General features: G+C 36.1%; 1 protein-coding gene across 2 annotated transcripts in view; it reads left to right on the plus strand.

Annotated features, from left to right (window-relative positions):
- Positions 1-18,660, plus strand: part of TMEM26 (transmembrane protein 26) — a 47,275-nt gene that overhangs the window by 19,317 nt on the left and 9,298 nt on the right. The window contains exons 3-4 of one of the 2 annotated variants that reach the window (XM_019935855.2): positions 4,088-4,201; positions 6,200-6,420. In XM_019935855.2, the coding sequence (XP_019791414.1) occupies positions 4,088-4,201; positions 6,200-6,420 (335 nt within the window). The remainder of the gene's footprint in view (positions 1-4,087; positions 4,202-6,199; positions 6,421-18,660) is intronic. The other variant, XM_073793564.1, reaches the window with a different exon arrangement.

Raw genomic sequence — 18,660 nt, forward strand, 5'->3', positions numbered from 1 at the left:
ATCTGTAAAACCCCATGAAAATGTTGCATTCATTTAAGATTTAAGACTACATCATTCATTAACAATTTGGGTTAGAGATCTTGTTCTTAAGACTTCCCCTCCAATATGCTACAGTTTACATGGGGATATACAATTCTGGTTTTAACCCTTGCCGCTTCAACGAGTTATTGTGTTAAGAACGGGCAGGGCTCAGTCATCTAGCATCCTATAAAATGACATTTTTAGGGACAACAGAAACAAAAAAGAAACCCCATCATCTGTACTCAGCTATACAAATACAATCAAACTTGGAGGGGCTATATGAAGTAGTCTGTCTTAAAATACAGGCTTTGCAGGTTACAGGAGATTCACTTTTGAGGGTCCTATGAACTGTCTCAGTAAAATAGGAATTTCACCCTAGGGACCCGAAATAAGGGTAAAGGAGAGGAGCCAGGGGACCCACCGTCAGGAAGGGTGGGCTCTCTGTTTTAAGACCACACTGACCTAGAAAACAAACAGTGGGTTCCAATAAGAGTCCCTAATCTATATTAGGGAGATACAGAGGGAGGTACTGATTTTTAAGTGAGCTGCTTCTTGCCTGGGCAACCCTAGGTAGCAGGCTCTAGGCTGGATTTGGTCATTGATTGTTGTAAATGCTCCTGTACAACACTGGGGGTGCCAGTTGGCGAAGTCCATCAGACTGCAGCCTGGACATCACATCTTCAGGGTGCAGGTTACAGGTTCATATGTTTTACAGTAGTTATAATATTATTTTAGGACATTTACTGGTAAAATCTGTGAGACTGTTTCACAGATTTCTTTGCTACAGTTGGTCATTTCATAGCAAAGTTAAGCCTCTTATATATGTTTCAGATATTCAAACCTTATCTGGAAAATGCTTGCTCCAAATTTTAGGCACACAGATGGGAATTTAGTTCTGTAGACTATTTCTGAATTCCACAAGCATGTACCAATGATGTAGGCATGAAGAAAACATTTGTCTGCCTAAATCTCCTGTTTAAAAAACACTGAAGTCAAAGACTCTATATGTTTGTAGCAAAAGTATTTTTGTCACAGTACATTGGTTGGTTCAAGTTATTATAGCTTTTAAAAACTGTACCATAAGGATTAGGGGACTGTTTCAATTTCCTTACTACTTACTGCTTTCAAGGATATGAAAATAAGCTCTGGTGATTTGAATCATTTTTTTCCTTCACATCTAATTCTATGACGTGGCTATCATCCACAATAACAATTCATTTCCCCAAATGCTTTTATAATATAAATGCTTTGCACAGTTAATTGATATACAGGTCCAATCCTATTACAACAAATAGCATGCAACCAAAAGCTCTCTTTTTAAGAAAAAAGAGATTTTTGAGCCCTGGGAAGTACCTCTTTAATTTTCATACTACAAAAGAAATTGGACCTTTAGCAGTAATGGATTTGACTCATTTTGACACTGAGAATTAAAACGAATGCCCAGTGATTGAATTGGGCAGGCTGGGCAGAGACAGAAGTAGAAAAAAGAGAGAGAGAGACAAAAAAGTATTGGCATTGCGTTTAAAGAAATAAGAAATGGCAGAATAAAGGGAGGTAGAGAAATTCTTAGTCCATTCATGTAGGAAATTTTGGTTATGATAATAATCACTTTTTTCATATAGTCCCTTCATTTCGAAGTATTTTCAGATACATTTTCTCATGTATACACCCAGCAACATGGTATATGGATTTCTATTTTATAGAAGAGGACCCTGAGACTAAGAAGGGTTAAGTAATTTTCCCAAGGCCACACAGCTAATCAACCACAGTTCTGGGGCTTAGAACCTGAGTCTTGAGCCCTAGTGCATTAAACCACACTGCCTTTCTCAATTATGTGTTCTGTGTGTTCCAGGAATTTGCATCAAAATCATCTGGATTTTTCATGATGGGAAAGGATCATTTAATTTCCTTTCACATTTTCCCTTTACTCTATACCCTAAATGCTCTAACCTATGACTTGGCATTTGAAAAACATGCTGACCTATTTCATGAAAACATTTCTCCTAGATGATCAATTCTGTACCTTCATTTCTGAATCTGGCTGGGTCTACCTGAATGGAAACAAAATGCTTATGACAACAGTTATGACCTTAACTCTTAGTCAAGTCTATTTATGAAGTGGCACAATTCAAGCAAAGGAAATTTTCTGGTCTTGATGGTGTCACAGTCTGGTTGACCCAACGGAGTACTTTCTAAGCTATTAAAACTTTTAAGACAGAGCCCACGAAAAAGTGACTTGTTGGCACCCAGGTCGTGCACGCCACTCACTTACACAATGCTGAATGTAAACAATATTACCATAAAAACAATATAAGTCAGGTTAGGTCTTAGGAGTTAAACCACTGTTCTTTGCAGTCCTAAGGCAGCTGCCACTTAAAGGAAAGTCGTATCAATTTATAACAAATAGAGTTCTAAGAATAAAGAGGGACTCAGGTCTTTATACCATAACACGAACTACAAAACTATTTGCTATCAAGTTATCTTATGCTGCAGTATAGATGACGATGTTTTAAAAATAACAAGATGTCTATGGATTTTCAGTGATAAGAATGTAAAAAAACATCAGGGTCACCATTTTAAATATACAATCTGCTTTTCATGCCTGTAAGAGAAGTGGTCAAATTTGTTTCCTATTGAACATGAGGTTCTTAGATAGAGTCACCAAACTCCTCTGCAATGAGGATTTGTTGCTCAAAGATTTAATTTGTTATCTTTATTATCTTTTCTCGGAGCCTTAGCTGTACAAAAACAAAGGGTACAAACAACTGCATTTTTGCTCTTAGAGTTACGGCACATGGCCATTTTTCTTAATTATTCTTGTCATTTCACCTGTAACACTAGTTGTCTTGATGGAAGGGAGGAAAAAAATAGCTTCTTGACAGACTTTCTTTCCTACTTTTCCAAGTAGCTCATAGAATGATCGATGAAGTATCCAGAATAACTAAGAAAAATACACTTCTCACAATGTTAGCATTTAAAAAATAATAATTTCTCTCTAAATCCAAATGTGTGATCATGTGTGTGTGTGATCATGTGTGTGTGTGATCATGTGTGTGTGTGTTTGTGCGTGTGTGCATGTGTGTGTTTGTGCATGTGTGTGCATGTGTGTGTTTGTGCGTGTGTGTGCATGTGTGTGTGTTTGTGCGTGTGTGTGTGTTTGTGCGTGTGTGTGTGTGTGTTTGTGCATGTGTGTGTGTATGTGTATGTGTTTCAAAAGTACGTTTGCTCTGCAGATGTTTTTAAAAAGAACAACCATATATATATATATATATATATATTTTTTTTTTTTTTTTTTTTTACCCATTTGTGAAATAATCATTGGCTACAGTTACATTTTCAAGTGCCACCCCTTTCCTCTCTTATGTACTTTTTTCTTCTCTTTCTGTACCTCAGAGTCCCAGCATCTGGCTGGATAAAAATCATCCACAGTTCACTTGTAGAAATTTGCATGCAAAATGAAAGAACAAGAAGGGGGAAAAGTGCCATTTATTTTAGGTCTATTGCTAAATTTTTTATAAACCTAAACTGACTTCTAAAGTGACACAAGATGTATATGTTGGTGGGTGAATATGTTAATTTATTATTATTTTGGGGGGGTTGCTACAGTGCTTAACAGGCATGATTGAAAGTAACTGAATTATCTATATTAGCAAAATGGTATTTTAGATGAAGAGGCCTCTGGACGAGAAACAAAATCTTAGAATGAATGCTTTGACCAGGATCATACATGCTTTCATTGGTTGTTGGTTTGTTTTATAATTGATCCAGGGTTCAAGGAAGGGAACACAGTGATCGATCCATAGATTCTATAGCTCTCCACAATGAACTCAGAGCATCTACATCCTCATAGACTTGTGGAAAAATAAGACATGTATAGTTGACTCTTTTCTCATATTAGCTGAAAACTGGTTTTCTATCTCAAGCCTATATTCTGATTTTCAGAAATGTTTATGCATACTATGAAACGTCACATATTTGCTCATAACCTCTTAGACACATTGAAGCCATCTTAAACTCTACCTACTGTGATATTTTTTGACATACTGCTTTTTAAAACACTTCTTAGTATTGCAGTAGCCAATCTGAAGGAATGTCAAAGAACACCAGCACCAAAGAAGACTTCAATCAAACTCTGTTGTCAACTGAACAAACCAACAGAGCGGATGATCTCATTGAAACGGTGAGAGCTTTCTCACTGTATATTAAAGGATCTAGCAGATCACCTTTTCACTTGGTGAGGATAACATACTCCATACCTTTCAGCTCATTCTTTCCTAGGGAAATTTGCCAATTGTTTGGCTCAGGAATTCACAAGATAATTGTATTTAAAAATACTATTAAACATATTTCACTTGCATAATAGGCATATATATCTTATATACATTAATAAATATATTTAACCTGCAGTATTAAGGAACCTTTAACACTTAGATCAGTCTATGTACAAAGAGAGATACATACATTTGTGAAGGAATGATATAATGGAAAGACTGGGATCTGCCCTATATATTTTTTAGGTGTTTATGTTAATAAATCAGGGAAGGTTTCCAGCCAAAATAGAATCGCTTGTTTGTTCTTCTCATGCTTGATATTTGGCAAACTAACCATGACCTATTAGAAAATGATATACTGGAGAGACTCAAGGCCAAGGCCCCTACCACTGAACCATGTTTTCAACAATAAGACAGGCTACAGATTCTGTGAGGTTGAACAGAGCTACTTCAAGCTTCAATCACAGCTTACCCAGATCACTTTGAACAAATCAATCTCACTGTCTCTCAGTTTATCATCTGACAATTGAAAATATTAACACTGCTAGTATGCTTCCTCCAAGAATTAAATAAAATGTATGAGAAGTCTCAAAGAAGTGTGCAAATGAAAGATTACTGATCTTCACTCACGGCTTCAATCAGGTTAGCATCCTGCCTTGTCTTTTATCCTCCCTTAACCTTTACACTTGACATCGGCACGTGATCAAGAGGGGTAAATAAATTTTGCACAGATATAGTTAAGTCACTTGTATACATCAGTTGGAATCACTATCCAATCCACTTAAGATCTACACCCTTGTCGTCTTTAGAGATCATAACTGATAGGGCCAATAATATACTTTAAAAGTTATTTGGAAGTTAAGTGGGCAAGAGATGGCATCCAGAATACATGAATGGGTTGTAAATTTTTCTCAGAGTCCAAGAATAGGGGCAGAATAAAATTTGCTAGCTTATGAATTTTTGAATAATATGTTAAATGTTCAGAGTAAAAATAACCTTATAGTTATTCTCTTTCTTTACTTTTAGGTAATGAATAAACACTATTATATATTTTCTCCTTTGATATAGTGGGGGTTTTTTTGGTTTTGTTTTTTAAGAAGATGTTGGGGGTAGGAGTTTATTAATTTATTTTATTTATTTTTGCTGTGTTGGGTCTTCGTTTCTGTGCGAGGGCTTTCTCTAGTTGTGGCAAGCGGGGGCCACTCTTCATCGCAGTGGGCGGGCCTCTCACTGTCATGGCCTCTCTTGTTGCGGAGCACAGGCTCCAGACGCGCAGGCTCAGTAGTTGTGGCTCACAGGCCTAGTTGCTCCGCGGCATGTGGGATCCTCCCAGACCAGGGCTCGAACCCGTGTCCCCTGCATTAGCAGGCAGATTCTCAACCACTGCACCACCAGAGAAGCCCTGATATAGTGTTTTATAGCAATAAAAATCAAAAGAAAGATTTGTACCATGCTAAAAATATTACCAGATTAGTAAATTCCGATTTGAAATCTATAAAAGAAAAATACAGGAATTTTTAAATTTTAATACGGAATTTTTAAAATGTTGCTATGTGTTATACTGGTTACAGAGACTGATGAAATGATAAATGAGAAATTATCTATAAAACATTCCAAAATTGGTTTTTAAAATATCATATAGTACAATGCCCCTAGTAAGTGAAAGGTTTAAATTACTTTCAGTTATCAGGCTACCCCATTTTAAGGACCACAGTAGCCTTTTTTTTTTTTTTTTTAGCGTGTTCAGTTGAAAAGAGTTTTGCTTTCTTTATTAAGTGAAGAATCATTTTCTGAAAATGACCTTCCACAAAAGCTAACTATTGACTGACAGCCATGGTGAAGAAAGCCTCTCTCTCTAAGGTGGTAGTTCATAATCCTTCTGTCTGTATGACATTTCTCTTAAACAGGCCAAAGTTTTTGTAAATAACTTATCTACAGTATGCGAGAAAGTTTGGACTTTGGGACTCCATCAGACATTCCTGCTAATGCTAATAATTGGAAGATGGCTTCTACCCATTGGAGGCGGGATTACTCGGGATCAACTCTCTCAACTTCTCCTTATGTTTGTGGGGACAGCTGCTGACATACTGGAATTCACAAGTGAGACCCTGGAAGAAGAAAGTGTGAGGTAAGAAGGCCCTGCAACGAAAAGACCTTCTTTTCAAGGTCAGGCCCACACACCTGTCTTTTTGTTCTATTATTTATATTCTGCATGAATAAGGATTTTCAGGAGATCATATATCCAGTGCTAGAATCATAGAATTTGTTGCTGTTCGGGTACATGTTAGGTACCAGCCCCCTAACACACACACACATATATACATATGTATGTATATACATACATATGTATTACCATATATCTATAAAAACTTTATATATGAATATGTCAAGGATGTTGCTGCTAGAGAAAAGGGGCAAATAATATTACCCATGGGTAAGAACAGAGAAGCTCTGACTGTTTGCATGACCACAGATTAGGTGAAGCCGTGGTTATCCGAAAACCTTCTGAGGGTGGAATGACCATCCCTAGCTTCCCTTTCACATGCTCAAGTGTCCAGGAATGTAGCCAATCATAAGGGTCTCTTCTAGAGCAGAGCAAAGCTACCATTCCAGGGAAGAACCTAGAGGTGACATGGAGAAATCACTCCTCTAGCCAGTTGGGGAATTTATACTCCCTGACGTGAATGCAGAATGGGGCAGATTAGGTTTTATTTTACTAAATTCTATTTTTAGTCAGTTTTGTTCGAAGTGCCCAAAGGCTATCTGGTGTAGATGCCTATAAATTAAAACTTACTGAGTTGGTACTTTTATTTTTGCCACAAGCAAATAAACTCAGAACCCCTGATCACAGCTGCTTATGGAACTACTTTCTTACCTTTAGGGATTTAAGTCTCAGTGCCTAATGTACTTTCAGCTTTGGTTGTTTTGCACTATGCTATAAAAATAAATTGCAGTGAGGCTGGCTTTTAATTCTACATTTTATGCTGTGCTTCTCAAACAACGAAACATAAAGCTGAGCAAAATACACTAACTTGCTGAGTGAACTTAATACCCCAGTTGCAGTACAAAGTGTATCTGTAATCATAGCTTACCTTCACATGATCATTTCCTGTTCCATTTCTACTAAGTTTTCTTATACCGTAAGTAGACGTCGAATTTTAAAAAGAATCCAATCTAAGTTGACCCATTGTCCTCAGAATGTTGACTTTAGCTTTGTAGCTTTAATACCAAATATTTGGTCAGTGCTTCACATGGTATAACACATTTTCAGATACATCAGAATACTTACAGTACAATGAGGTTACAAGAAAATCATGAAGAAATCATGACCGAGCACATAAAAACAATAAATAACTACAGGCACAGTGATATGGACATGACAATATAAGGATGATTAATTCTACCTAAATAGAAGTAGACATATAAATGCCAAATATCTAGTGAGATGCATGGGAAATAGGGTAGGAGAGGGGGTTCAGGAGGAATATGTTTTGAGGGGCTGGTTATAAAAATGTGAGAAACGCCAAACTCAGCTACCTTAATGGCCTGTTTATGAGGCCCATCCGCAAGTGACACCAAGAGGCATTTTATAGATCAGTGTTTCCCAACAGATGCTGAATATTAAATAAGTTAATGATTAAAATGTCAATCACCCGGGGGGGGAAATACCTTGAAAATTACGAGGGATCATTCATGCACCAACTCTTGACTGATCGTCTAGTGTGGGCCAGGTAGTGTGCTAGTGCTAGTGGAGACTGGGGAGCAAATGGTGAGCAACTGATGAAATAAAGGACACACAATCCTATCCCAACCCAGGTAATTTCAGTTCAGCAATTTCTTCACCCACCGATACATTAATCTGAGTGTTTTATAAATAGTTTTTTCTCATTTTAAACTTATACCATGTCCTGAGAATAGAACTGAATAAACTCTGCCCAGGTTATTGTTTTTAAGTTTCTTTTCAGGTTTCATGATCTCAGATGAAATCATTTTATTTTTAATATAACTGCATTGTGTCAGTGACCTTCTGTGGTCTCCACTAGACTCATGCATGTCTCCATCATGACCCAAAGACTCCAAAATCAAGGCCCAGAGAGAACTGAGAGTTTTTAATTCCCTCCTAAGGCCCACCTCCCAAGTTCTGATTTCATCTCAGGCCCCATCTATACTGCAAGAATTAACACTGCAAATTTCCATCTCTTCAAAGGAAATATTAAATCCTTCTCACTGTAGTGTAGCTTTCCTCTTTGGCCTCAAAAAGACAATCATGAAGGATAAATTTAATAACGACGTGTAGCATCTTTCCATGTGCTGATTAGCATTCATATATCTTCCTTGGTGAAGTATCTGTTCAAATTTTTGCCCATTTTTCATTGGATTAATTTTTATTGAGTTGTAAGAGTTCTTTATATATTCTGGATACAAGTCTGGTATTAGATACATAATGTAAATATTTTCTCCCAGTATATCATTTTTTAATGTTGTCATTTGAATAACAATTTTTTTGAATTTGATAAAATCCCATGTATCATTTTTTCTTCTCTGTAGTGCTTTGGCAATAATAGATTCTAAGAAATATTCTCCCCATCAAAAATTAGAAATATTTTCCAGTGTAATGTTTTCACTTAATTTTTGTGTATCATGAGGTAAGGGTCTAAGTTCATGTTTTGTCCTGTTTCATTTTGTGTTTTGGCATTATCCCAGCAGTATTTTTTGTCCCAGCTAGGACCAACTGTCTCAGCACCATTTGTTGAAAAGACTATCCTTTCCCTATTAAATTGCCTTGGTATCTTTGTCAAAAATCAATTGACCACATATGTAAGGAGTTTTTCTGGACTTTCTATTGTGTTTCATTGCTCTGTGTGTCTATCTTATGCCAGTACTACGTTATTGAGATTACTGGAATTTTATGGTAAGTTTTGAAACTGGATACTGTAAGCCCTCTAACGTTATTCTTTTTTCAAAAATTGTTCTGATTTTTCTAGCTCCTTTGCATTTCCATGTAAGTTTTATAATTAGCTTGTCAAATTCTACAAAAAAAATCCTGCTGGAGTTTTGATAAGGATTGTATTAAATCTAAGCATCAATTTGTGAAGAAGTGGCATCTTAATAATATTAAGTCTTTCAATTCACGAACATAAACTATCTCATCTTTTATTCAGATGTTCCTTAATTTCTCTCAGCAAAGTTTTGTAATTTTCAATGTATAGGTCTTGCACCACTTTTCCTAAATTTATTCCTAAATATTTTTCTTTTTGATAGAATCATTTTCTTAATTTCTTAGTATCATTTTCATGTTTTTTATTACCACTATGTAGAAATACAATTGACTTTTGTGTGACAATCTTGTACCCAGAAACCATGCTAAACTTGCTTACTAGTTTTGTAGACTCCTTAGGGATTTCTACATATGGGATAATGTCATTTGAAAGCAAAGATATTTTTGATTCTTTCTAATCCGTATGCCTTTTATTTCTTTTTCTTGTCTTATTGCACCAGCTAGAATTTCTTGTACAATGTTCAACAGAAGTATAAGAGTGGACCTTTCAATCTCAAAGGATAAGCATTCTGTCTTTCACTATTAAGGATGATGTTAGCTATAGATTTTGCACAGATATTTTTAATAGATGCCCTTGATCAGTTGGAGGAAATCCCCATCTAGGTTACTGAGAGTTCTTTCTTTTCTCTCTCTCTCTTTTTCTATGGACACTGAATGTTATTAAATGTTTTTCTGTTTTTCTTATGATCATTGTGTGGTGGCTATCTTTTATTCTATTAATGTGGTGTATTACATTAACTAATTTTCAGATGTTAAATCAACCTTGACTTCCTGGGATAAATATCACTTGGTTCTGGTGTATAATCCTTTCTATATGTTGCTGAATTTGGTTTGCTAACGTTTTGTTAATAATTTTTACATCTATACTCATAGAGCATACTGATTTTTAGTAATATTTTCAAATGATATTTTTCCTGGCTTTGGTATCAGGGTAATATCCTTCAATGAATACCTCAGGAAGCATTCCTTCTTTATTTTCTGAAAGACTTTGTATAAGACTGACGTTATATTTAAATATCTTTAAATATTTTATAGAATCCACTTAGGAAGCTATCTAAGCCTAGGGTTTTTTTATGGGAAGATATTTTATTACTAATTCAATATCATTATTTCTCATAAGTCTATTCAGTTATTCTATTTCCTCTTGGGTCAGTTTTGATTATATTTTTCTTTCTAGGAATTCTTACATTTTATCTAATTTTATTTTTTATATAAAGTTGTCCATAATATTATTCCTTTATACTTGTGTCAATTTCTATAGGGTCACTTATTATGTCCCTCCCCAACTTTTCATTCTGAGTTTGGTCATTTGCGTCTCCTCTATTTTTTCTTAGACTTCTCAATTTAGTCAGTCTTTTAAAATAACTGATTTTCGGTTTCATTGATTTTCTCTATTATTCTGTTTTATATTTCATTGGTTTGTGTTCTGATGTTTAATTTTTCCTTCCTTCTGCTTGCTTTGGATTTAATTTGCACTTCTTTTTTCTAGTTTCCTAAGATGGAAGCTATTGATTTGAAACCTTTCTTCTTTTCTAATATGGTATTCAAAGTTATGTTTCCTTCTAAGCACTGCTTTATCTGCATCTCATAAGCTTTGATATGTTATCTTTTTGTTTAATACAGTTCAAATTATTTTCCAGTTTCTCCTATGAGTTCTCCTTTGACCTATGACTTGTTTAGAAGTAAGCTGTTTAATTTCCATGTGGGGATTGCCCAAATTTCTCCCTGTTGTGTTCATTTTAATTCTGTTGTAGTCTGAGAATATACAAAATTATTTTAACCCTTTTAAAATACTGAGACTTATGGCCTAGCATATGGCCTATCCTGGAGAATGTTCCATGTGGGCTTGAAAAGAATGTGTTGTCTGGTTGAGTGTTCTGTAAATGTAAGTTATGTCAAGTTGGCTGATAGGGTTGTTCAAGTCTTCTATATCCTTACTGATTTTCTGTCTAGTTGTTCTATCAATTATTGAGAGTGAGGCATTGAAATCTTCAACTCTGATTGTTGAATTGTCTATATCTTTCTTCAGTATTGTCAGTTTTTGCTTCATGTATTTTGAGGCTCTGTTTTTAGATGTACACACATTAATTTTTTAAACTTCTTCCTCATGTAGTAACTGTTTTTCATCATGAAATGTCACTTTTTCTCTAGTAATATTTCTTGTCTGAAAGTCTATTTTGTCTCATATGAATCCAGGCACTCTATTTTATGATGACTATTGACATGGGATATCTTTTTCAAACTCTGTATCTTTACATCTAAACTGTATTCCTTATATACCACATATAGTTGGATCTTGCATTTTCCTCTCAGTTAGACAATCTCTGTCTTTTAATTGGAGTGTATATTAACTTCCCAGGGCTGCCATAACAAACTACCACAAACTGAGTGGCTCAATACAACAGAAATTTATACTCTCTTAGTCTTCAAGGCTGAAAGTCCAAATCAATGTGCCAGCAGGGTTGGTTTCTGTTAGAGGCTCTGAGGGAGAATCTGTTCCCTCTTGTGGCTCTCTTGTGGCTTCTGGTGGTTGCTGGCAGTTCTGGTGTCCCTCAGCTTATAGACACATCACTCCAATCTCTGCCTCTGTCTTCACATGGCATTCTCCCCAGTGTGTCTGTCAGTGTCTCCAATTTTTCTCCTTCTTATAGGGACACCACTCACTGGATTAGGACACAGGTTAATCTATTATGACCTTCTCTTACCTTGACTACTTCTGCAAAGACCCTACTTCCAAATAAGATCACATTCTGAAGTCTACGCAGCCATGAGTTTGGGGGAACAATTTCCAAGCTTTTGCAATATGTTTAATCCATTAATATTTAACGTAATTATTGATTTGGTTGAAAATTTTTTTTATCTATCTATCTATCTATTTATTTATTTATGGCTGCATTGGGTCTTTGTTGCTGTGTGCAGGCTTTCTCTACTTGCGGAGAGCGGGGGCTACTCTTTGTGCGGTGCACAGGCTTCTCATTGCAGTGGCTTCTCTTGTTGTGGAGCATGGGCTCCAGGTGCACGTGCTTCAGTAGTTGTGTCATGCGGGCTCAGTGGTTGTGGCTTGTGGGCTCTAGAGCGCAGGCTCAGTAGTTGTGGTGCACAGGCTTAGTTGTTCCACGGCATGTGGGATCTTCCTGGACCAGGGCTTGAACTCGTGTCCCCTGCATTGGCAGGCAGATTCTTAACCACTGCGCCACCAGGGAAGTCCTGATTTAGTTGAATTTATATCTGCCATTTTGCTATTTGTTTTTCTCAATGTCTCATTTCCTTTTTGCTCTTGTGTTAATTATTTACTGCTTTAAAAATATTTTTAATGAACAATTTTAATTCCTCTATTGATTTGTGTATTGTTTTATTACAGTGGTTACTGTAGGGAATACAGTATGATTTTAGATCTTCACACTCTATTACAAGTTAATAGCTCAATTCCCTCCCCCCTCTTTTTTGCAATTATTGTCATATACATTACATCTTTATATGATATAAGCCAGACAGTACAGTTTTATAATTATTGTTTTATAGACTTCTGTTTTTTTTAAGAAATTAAGAGAAGAAAAGATATGACTGTATATTTATATGTTCTCATATTTACTTACATATTTGAAGATGCTCTTTATTCCTTCTTGTGGATTTGAGTTACTTTCTGGTGTCATTTTCTTTCAGCCTGAAAGACTTCCTTTATTGTTTCATCTAAGGCAAATGTGCTAGCAACAAATTCTCCTAATCTTTGTGGAGAAATGTGTGTATTTTTCCTTCATGTTTGGAAAAATAGTTTTGTTGTGTGAAGAATTCTTGCTCCATAGTTTTTACTTCAGCATTTTATACGTATCATTCCTCTTTCTCCTGGCCTTCATTATTTCTGATGAGATGTTAGCCATTGTTTTGTCATTACCCTGTACAAATGAGTCGTTTTTCTTTTGCTGTTTTCAAGATTTTCTCTTTCTCTTTGGCTTTCAGGAGTCTGTGATGTGTCTAGGTATGGGTCTCTTTGTCTTAACCTTACTACAACTTTGTTGATCTAGGATCTGTAAATTAATGTTTTTCCTCAAATTGAGGAATTTTCAGCCATCATTTCTTCACTTTTTCTGATCCATTGTCTTTTCTTCCTTCTGGGACTGCTATTACAAATAGAAATGCTTAGTTGTGTTCCATAGGTCTCTGAGACTCTGTTCATTTTTCTCCTATCTGTTTTACCTACTAGTCTTCAGACTGGAGAGTTTTCACTGATTTATTTTCCAGGTCACTGATTCTTCCACTATCTCAAATCCATATGTAGAGTCAAACTGTAGAGTTCACCTAGTGAATTTTTCATTTCTGTTACCATATTTCCAAATCCAGAATTTCTGTTTAATTCTCTTTTTAGTTTATATTGCTTATTTCAGTTATTTATTTGTTGAGTCCCTGTCATCATATTTTTCTTTAGTTTATGGAACATAGTTTTCTTTCATTCTTTGAAAATATTTAAGATAGTTGCTTTGATGTCTTTATCTGCTAAATCCAATATCTGGACCCCATTAGAGTCAGTTTCTATTGATTAATTGATGGTTGTTGTTTTCTCCTGAGCATGGGTCATGCATTCCTGTTTCTTTGTATGTCTCATACTGTTTTGCTGAAAACTGAACATTTTGTATTATGTTTTGTAGCAATATGTTATCCTCAGGCTTCCCCACATGCCTCAGGAGTCTTCTTGTCATCTTTGTTGTCTCAATAAATTGCCTGAACTTAATCTGAGGACTCTATCTCCCCATGGATTGCAGTCACTGATGTTTCTGCTCGGACTTGTTTTTTGTTTGTTTTTTTAATTCTTATTTTTGTCTTTAGCATGGCTATTAGGGTCACACCTATGGTCAGCCAATGATTTGAGCAGGGTTTGTGATCAAACACTCTGAGCCCTTTTGAGTTCCACCCTCTGCTGATGGATCTGTGTATGAGCTGGATCGCACATTCAAGTTCAGAAAGTGTTCATATACAACCAGTTTTAAATTTCTACTGGGCCTTCTTGGATCGTCCCTGCACATGTCTGGCAAACTTGGAGACATTATCTAGCCTTTCTATGGCTCTCTTATTTTTGGAATCTCTCCATGAAATGTTAAGTTAGTCTGCCCCTCACCCCAGCTGGGGCTGCAACCTCTAAGTAGGAAAGCCATGGGCTTCCCCATTCATTTCCAACTAAATGTGTTACTTTTACTGACCACACCTTTAACCACGGATTTCACACTCCACTCCAAATCAAGTCAGCATACTCTGGTCACAAGGGGCCTCTGGTTTTCATTGCTAAGCTCTCCCTGGTAAAACCACCACTCCGACTGACCAAGGCAGCCTTAACATTCCCCTCAGCTTGATTAAACTTTAAAAAAGTTTATTCCTGAATATAAGCCTCTGCTCCCCCTTTCCTCAGAGCACTGATTTTAGAAAACTTGCAACTGTAATTTCTTTCTACGTCCCTTTGAGATGCAAGTCTTCTCTTAGACTCTTTCCAGTTTTACAGAGTAGGAATATCTTTCTCGAGGATGTGAGAGCCATCCCTTTGAAATGTGATCATCAGGAAAGATAACACCCCCATCTCCTAGTCTCTCTGGGACGACAGGAACCTAACTTATATCAGTGCCAATTAGCAAACATAGATGGCCCAATCACATTGACCAACTTCCCTCTCTAACAACCTCTAGTACTGTTCCACTAGCTCACCCCAGTGTTTCAAAAACTCTTCTGATTTTGTTTCAGTGGGGGTGAATTCAGTCTCTCTCCCTTACTGCAGACTTCAATAAAGTCTTCATTGCCTATTTAACTGTCTGGTGCCATTTTTCCTTCACATAGCAAAGCTGGAGGTTTAAGGGAACATCCCATGGGCAAGAATGCCTTAGAAGCTCACTGTTCTTAACTGTAGTTCTACCAGGTTTTCATGAATGAATGTTACTCAATTTGTTATTTGCCTTTGGTTTATTTCCAGAGATCTGAAGTGGTCGTTTTTGACAATTTGTCCAGTGTTATGTATGTTTGCTGGGGAGAGGATTTGCTGACCATTTCATTCTGCTACAGCCACCCTCCAACATTTTAACAAGTCTGAATTTCAGTATAATTGCCAGGAAGAGTTAAGTAGTTATTTACACCTTTGGAGATCACTCTCTGCAGTCTTTTTTGAACACAGATCATTTACTGAAAAGAAAAAACACACTTGGTAAAATGTTCCCGTAGCATTACTGCTACTTCACTGTGAATATCTGACCAAACAAAGGAGAGTTTTTCTACGTTTACGCTATGTGTTCTTTTAGTTTAGCTCTTTTTGCTTGATGAAGCATTTCTTCCAGGTTAGCTTAATAGCTCATTTGCTTGCTTTCTTTCCTTTTCTCTCTCTCTCCTTAATTTTTTTGCTCCTCTGAAGAGGTTTGTGGGATGCTTTTTAAAAAGCTAGAGCAACTCTATCCACTGATTATCTCTTATCGATAGGAGTATTTACACTTTCAAAAAGAAACAGTTAAGCAAATTAGCAATGCATGAGAATACACCCTCAAACCACGCACCAAAATAAACTCAGACTGGCTTAAAAACTTAAATATAAGACAAGACACCATAAAACTCCTAGAGAACATAGACAAAACATAAATCATATCAATGTTTTCTTAGGTCAGTCTTCCAAGGTAATAGAAATAAAAACAAAAATAAACAAATGGGACCCAATCAAACTTACAAGCTTTTTCACAGCAAAGGAAACCATAAACAAAACGAAAAGACAACCTATGGAATGGGAGAAAATATTTGCAAACGATGTGACTGACAAGGGCTTAATTTCCAAAATATACAAATAGCCGATACAACTCAACAACAACAAAACAACCCAATCAAAAAGTGGGCAGAAGATCTAAGTAAACATTTCCCCAAAGAAGACATACAGATGGCCAATATGCACATGAAAAGATGCTCAACATGGCTAATTATTAGAGAAATGCAAATCTAAACTACAATGTCGTACCACCTCACACTGGTCAGAATGGCCATCATTAAAAAGTCTACAAGTAACAAATGCTGGAGAGGGTGTGGAGAAAAGGGAGCCCTCCTGCACTATTGGTGAGAATGTAAGGTGGTGTAGCCACTGTGGAAAACAGTCTGGAGGTTCCTCAGAAAACTGAAAACAGAATTACCATATGATCCAGCAATCCCTCTCCTGGGCATGTATCTGGACAAAACTATAATCAAAAAGATACATGCGCCCCTATGTTCATATCAGCACTATTCACAATAGCCAAGACATGGAAACAACCTGAATATCCAGAGACAGATGAATGGATAAAGAAGATGTGGTACAAATGTACACTGGAATACTACTCAGCCATAAAAAGAACAAAATCATGCCATTTGCAGCGACATGGATGCAACTAGAGATTATCATACTAAGTGAAGTAAGTCAGAAAGAGAAACAAATACCATATGATATCACTTATATGTGGAATCTAAAGTATGACACAAATGAACCTATCTATGAAGCAGAAACAGACTCACAGACATAGAGAACAGACTTACGGTTGCCAAGGTGGGGGGGCGGGGTGGGAACAGCTCTTAGCTGTTCTAGGAGCTTTATATGTTTAACATATTTAAACAATATATTTAATTAAAATTATAATATAAAATCCAATAGCTATTATTACTGTCATCCTCACATTTGGGATTAGTAGATGCAAACTATTATACACAGAATGGATGAACAACAGGTTCTATTGTATAGCACACGGAACTATATTCAATGTCCTGGGATAAACCGTAGTGGAAAAGAATATAAAAAAGAATGTATATTTATGTATAACTGAGTTATTTTGCTCTACAGCAGAAATTAACACATTTTAAATCAACTACACTTTAATAAAAAAATAGCAATTTATGATTTTATTTTTACTTTTCACCCAATAGTTGTGGTGCACTGATTTACCAAATGCTAGTCTTTTATCCTCCTAGTTTTCCAAGCAGAGAAGTGATACATCTATAATTATACTTCAAATGATCTTTTGTCTCTGTATGAATAGAGCCCATTGTCTGCTTACATGCTTCTCAGTTGACGTTTATGAAGACAGATTACACATGAGAAAATGGGGCAAGACAAGTTGGGGAGACAATTACACAACAGAGACAATGCTGGAGAAATTGACTCCAAAATTCCTTCACAAATTTGGAGTGTTTGCCATTTAAGCTCAGTGATGTATTTATATTCCAGCGTTTAACCTTCCTGGGTAAATTTTACTGTCTGAATTAATAATACAAATTTGTCTGCTCCAAAGATTTTCTGGCCATCTTTTCCAAAGTTATTTTTGATAACTTTAGTAATAGGTTTCTCAACACCCACATTCTCCCATATTGTGTGTGTTCAGATAATAATACTTGGGAATGCAAAAGACATATATTTGGTATTAGAGGGTTAGAGTTTGACTTACTTAGGGCTAAGGTCAGTTTATTATTTACCCCTGTTTTGTATAATAATAAAATTAAAACACAAAGAGTTTAAGAAATATGTTCACATAATAAAAATAAAACTACTATTACTACTACTAACAGTAGTAGCGGATAATATTGATTTATCTCTTGCTGTGTTCCAAGCACTGTTCTAAGGGTTTTAGTTGTGACGAGTTACTTAGTCTTTACGACACCACCATGAGGTAGATACTGTCATTACCACGATATTATAAGCTGAAGAATGGCAGGCAAGGGAAGTTGCAAGAGTCTCAAGGTTACGTGGTAAAAAATAATACTTAACTTGTGGTGGAATACCATGCTTAGTCTGTATCCAGTGCTGCTCTAAGAGCTTTATATGTTTAATATCTTTAAACAATATATTTAATAAAAATGATCATATAAAATCCAATAGCTATTATTACTGTCATCCCCACATGGAAGGTGGGTAAACCAGAGCACATAGGTATTAAATTACTTGTTCCTATTCGTGTAGCTGGTAAATGATTAGTCTGGGACTGGAAGCCCACATCCTGTCTCTCTGGTGAGGGTTAGAGCTGGTATTTGAACCCTGGCAACCTAGCACCAGAGCTCGTGCTTTACCACTTCTTTCTGCTGCCTTGCAGACAAATTACACATGGGTTTTTTCGTAGAATTACTGAAGTCTGAGATGAGAAGAAACTTCAAAAGTGACCATCTATTGAGAAACCTATTTTACATCTGTTACAAAATCCTCTCCAAAATTTTCTCAAGTTTTTGTCCAGACTTTCTTTGAAAACTTTCACTAATAGAGAATATACTAACCCCAGGGGCAACGTGTTCTAGTTTGAATTAGTATTATTAGAAAGTACTTTCCTCTACTGGGATGAAATT

Source organism: Tursiops truncatus, chromosome 16 (genome assembly GCF_011762595.2).
Source record: "Tursiops truncatus isolate mTurTru1 chromosome 16, mTurTru1.mat.Y, whole genome shotgun sequence".
NCBI classification, from domain to species: Eukaryota; Metazoa; Chordata; class Mammalia; order Artiodactyla; family Delphinidae; genus Tursiops; species Tursiops truncatus.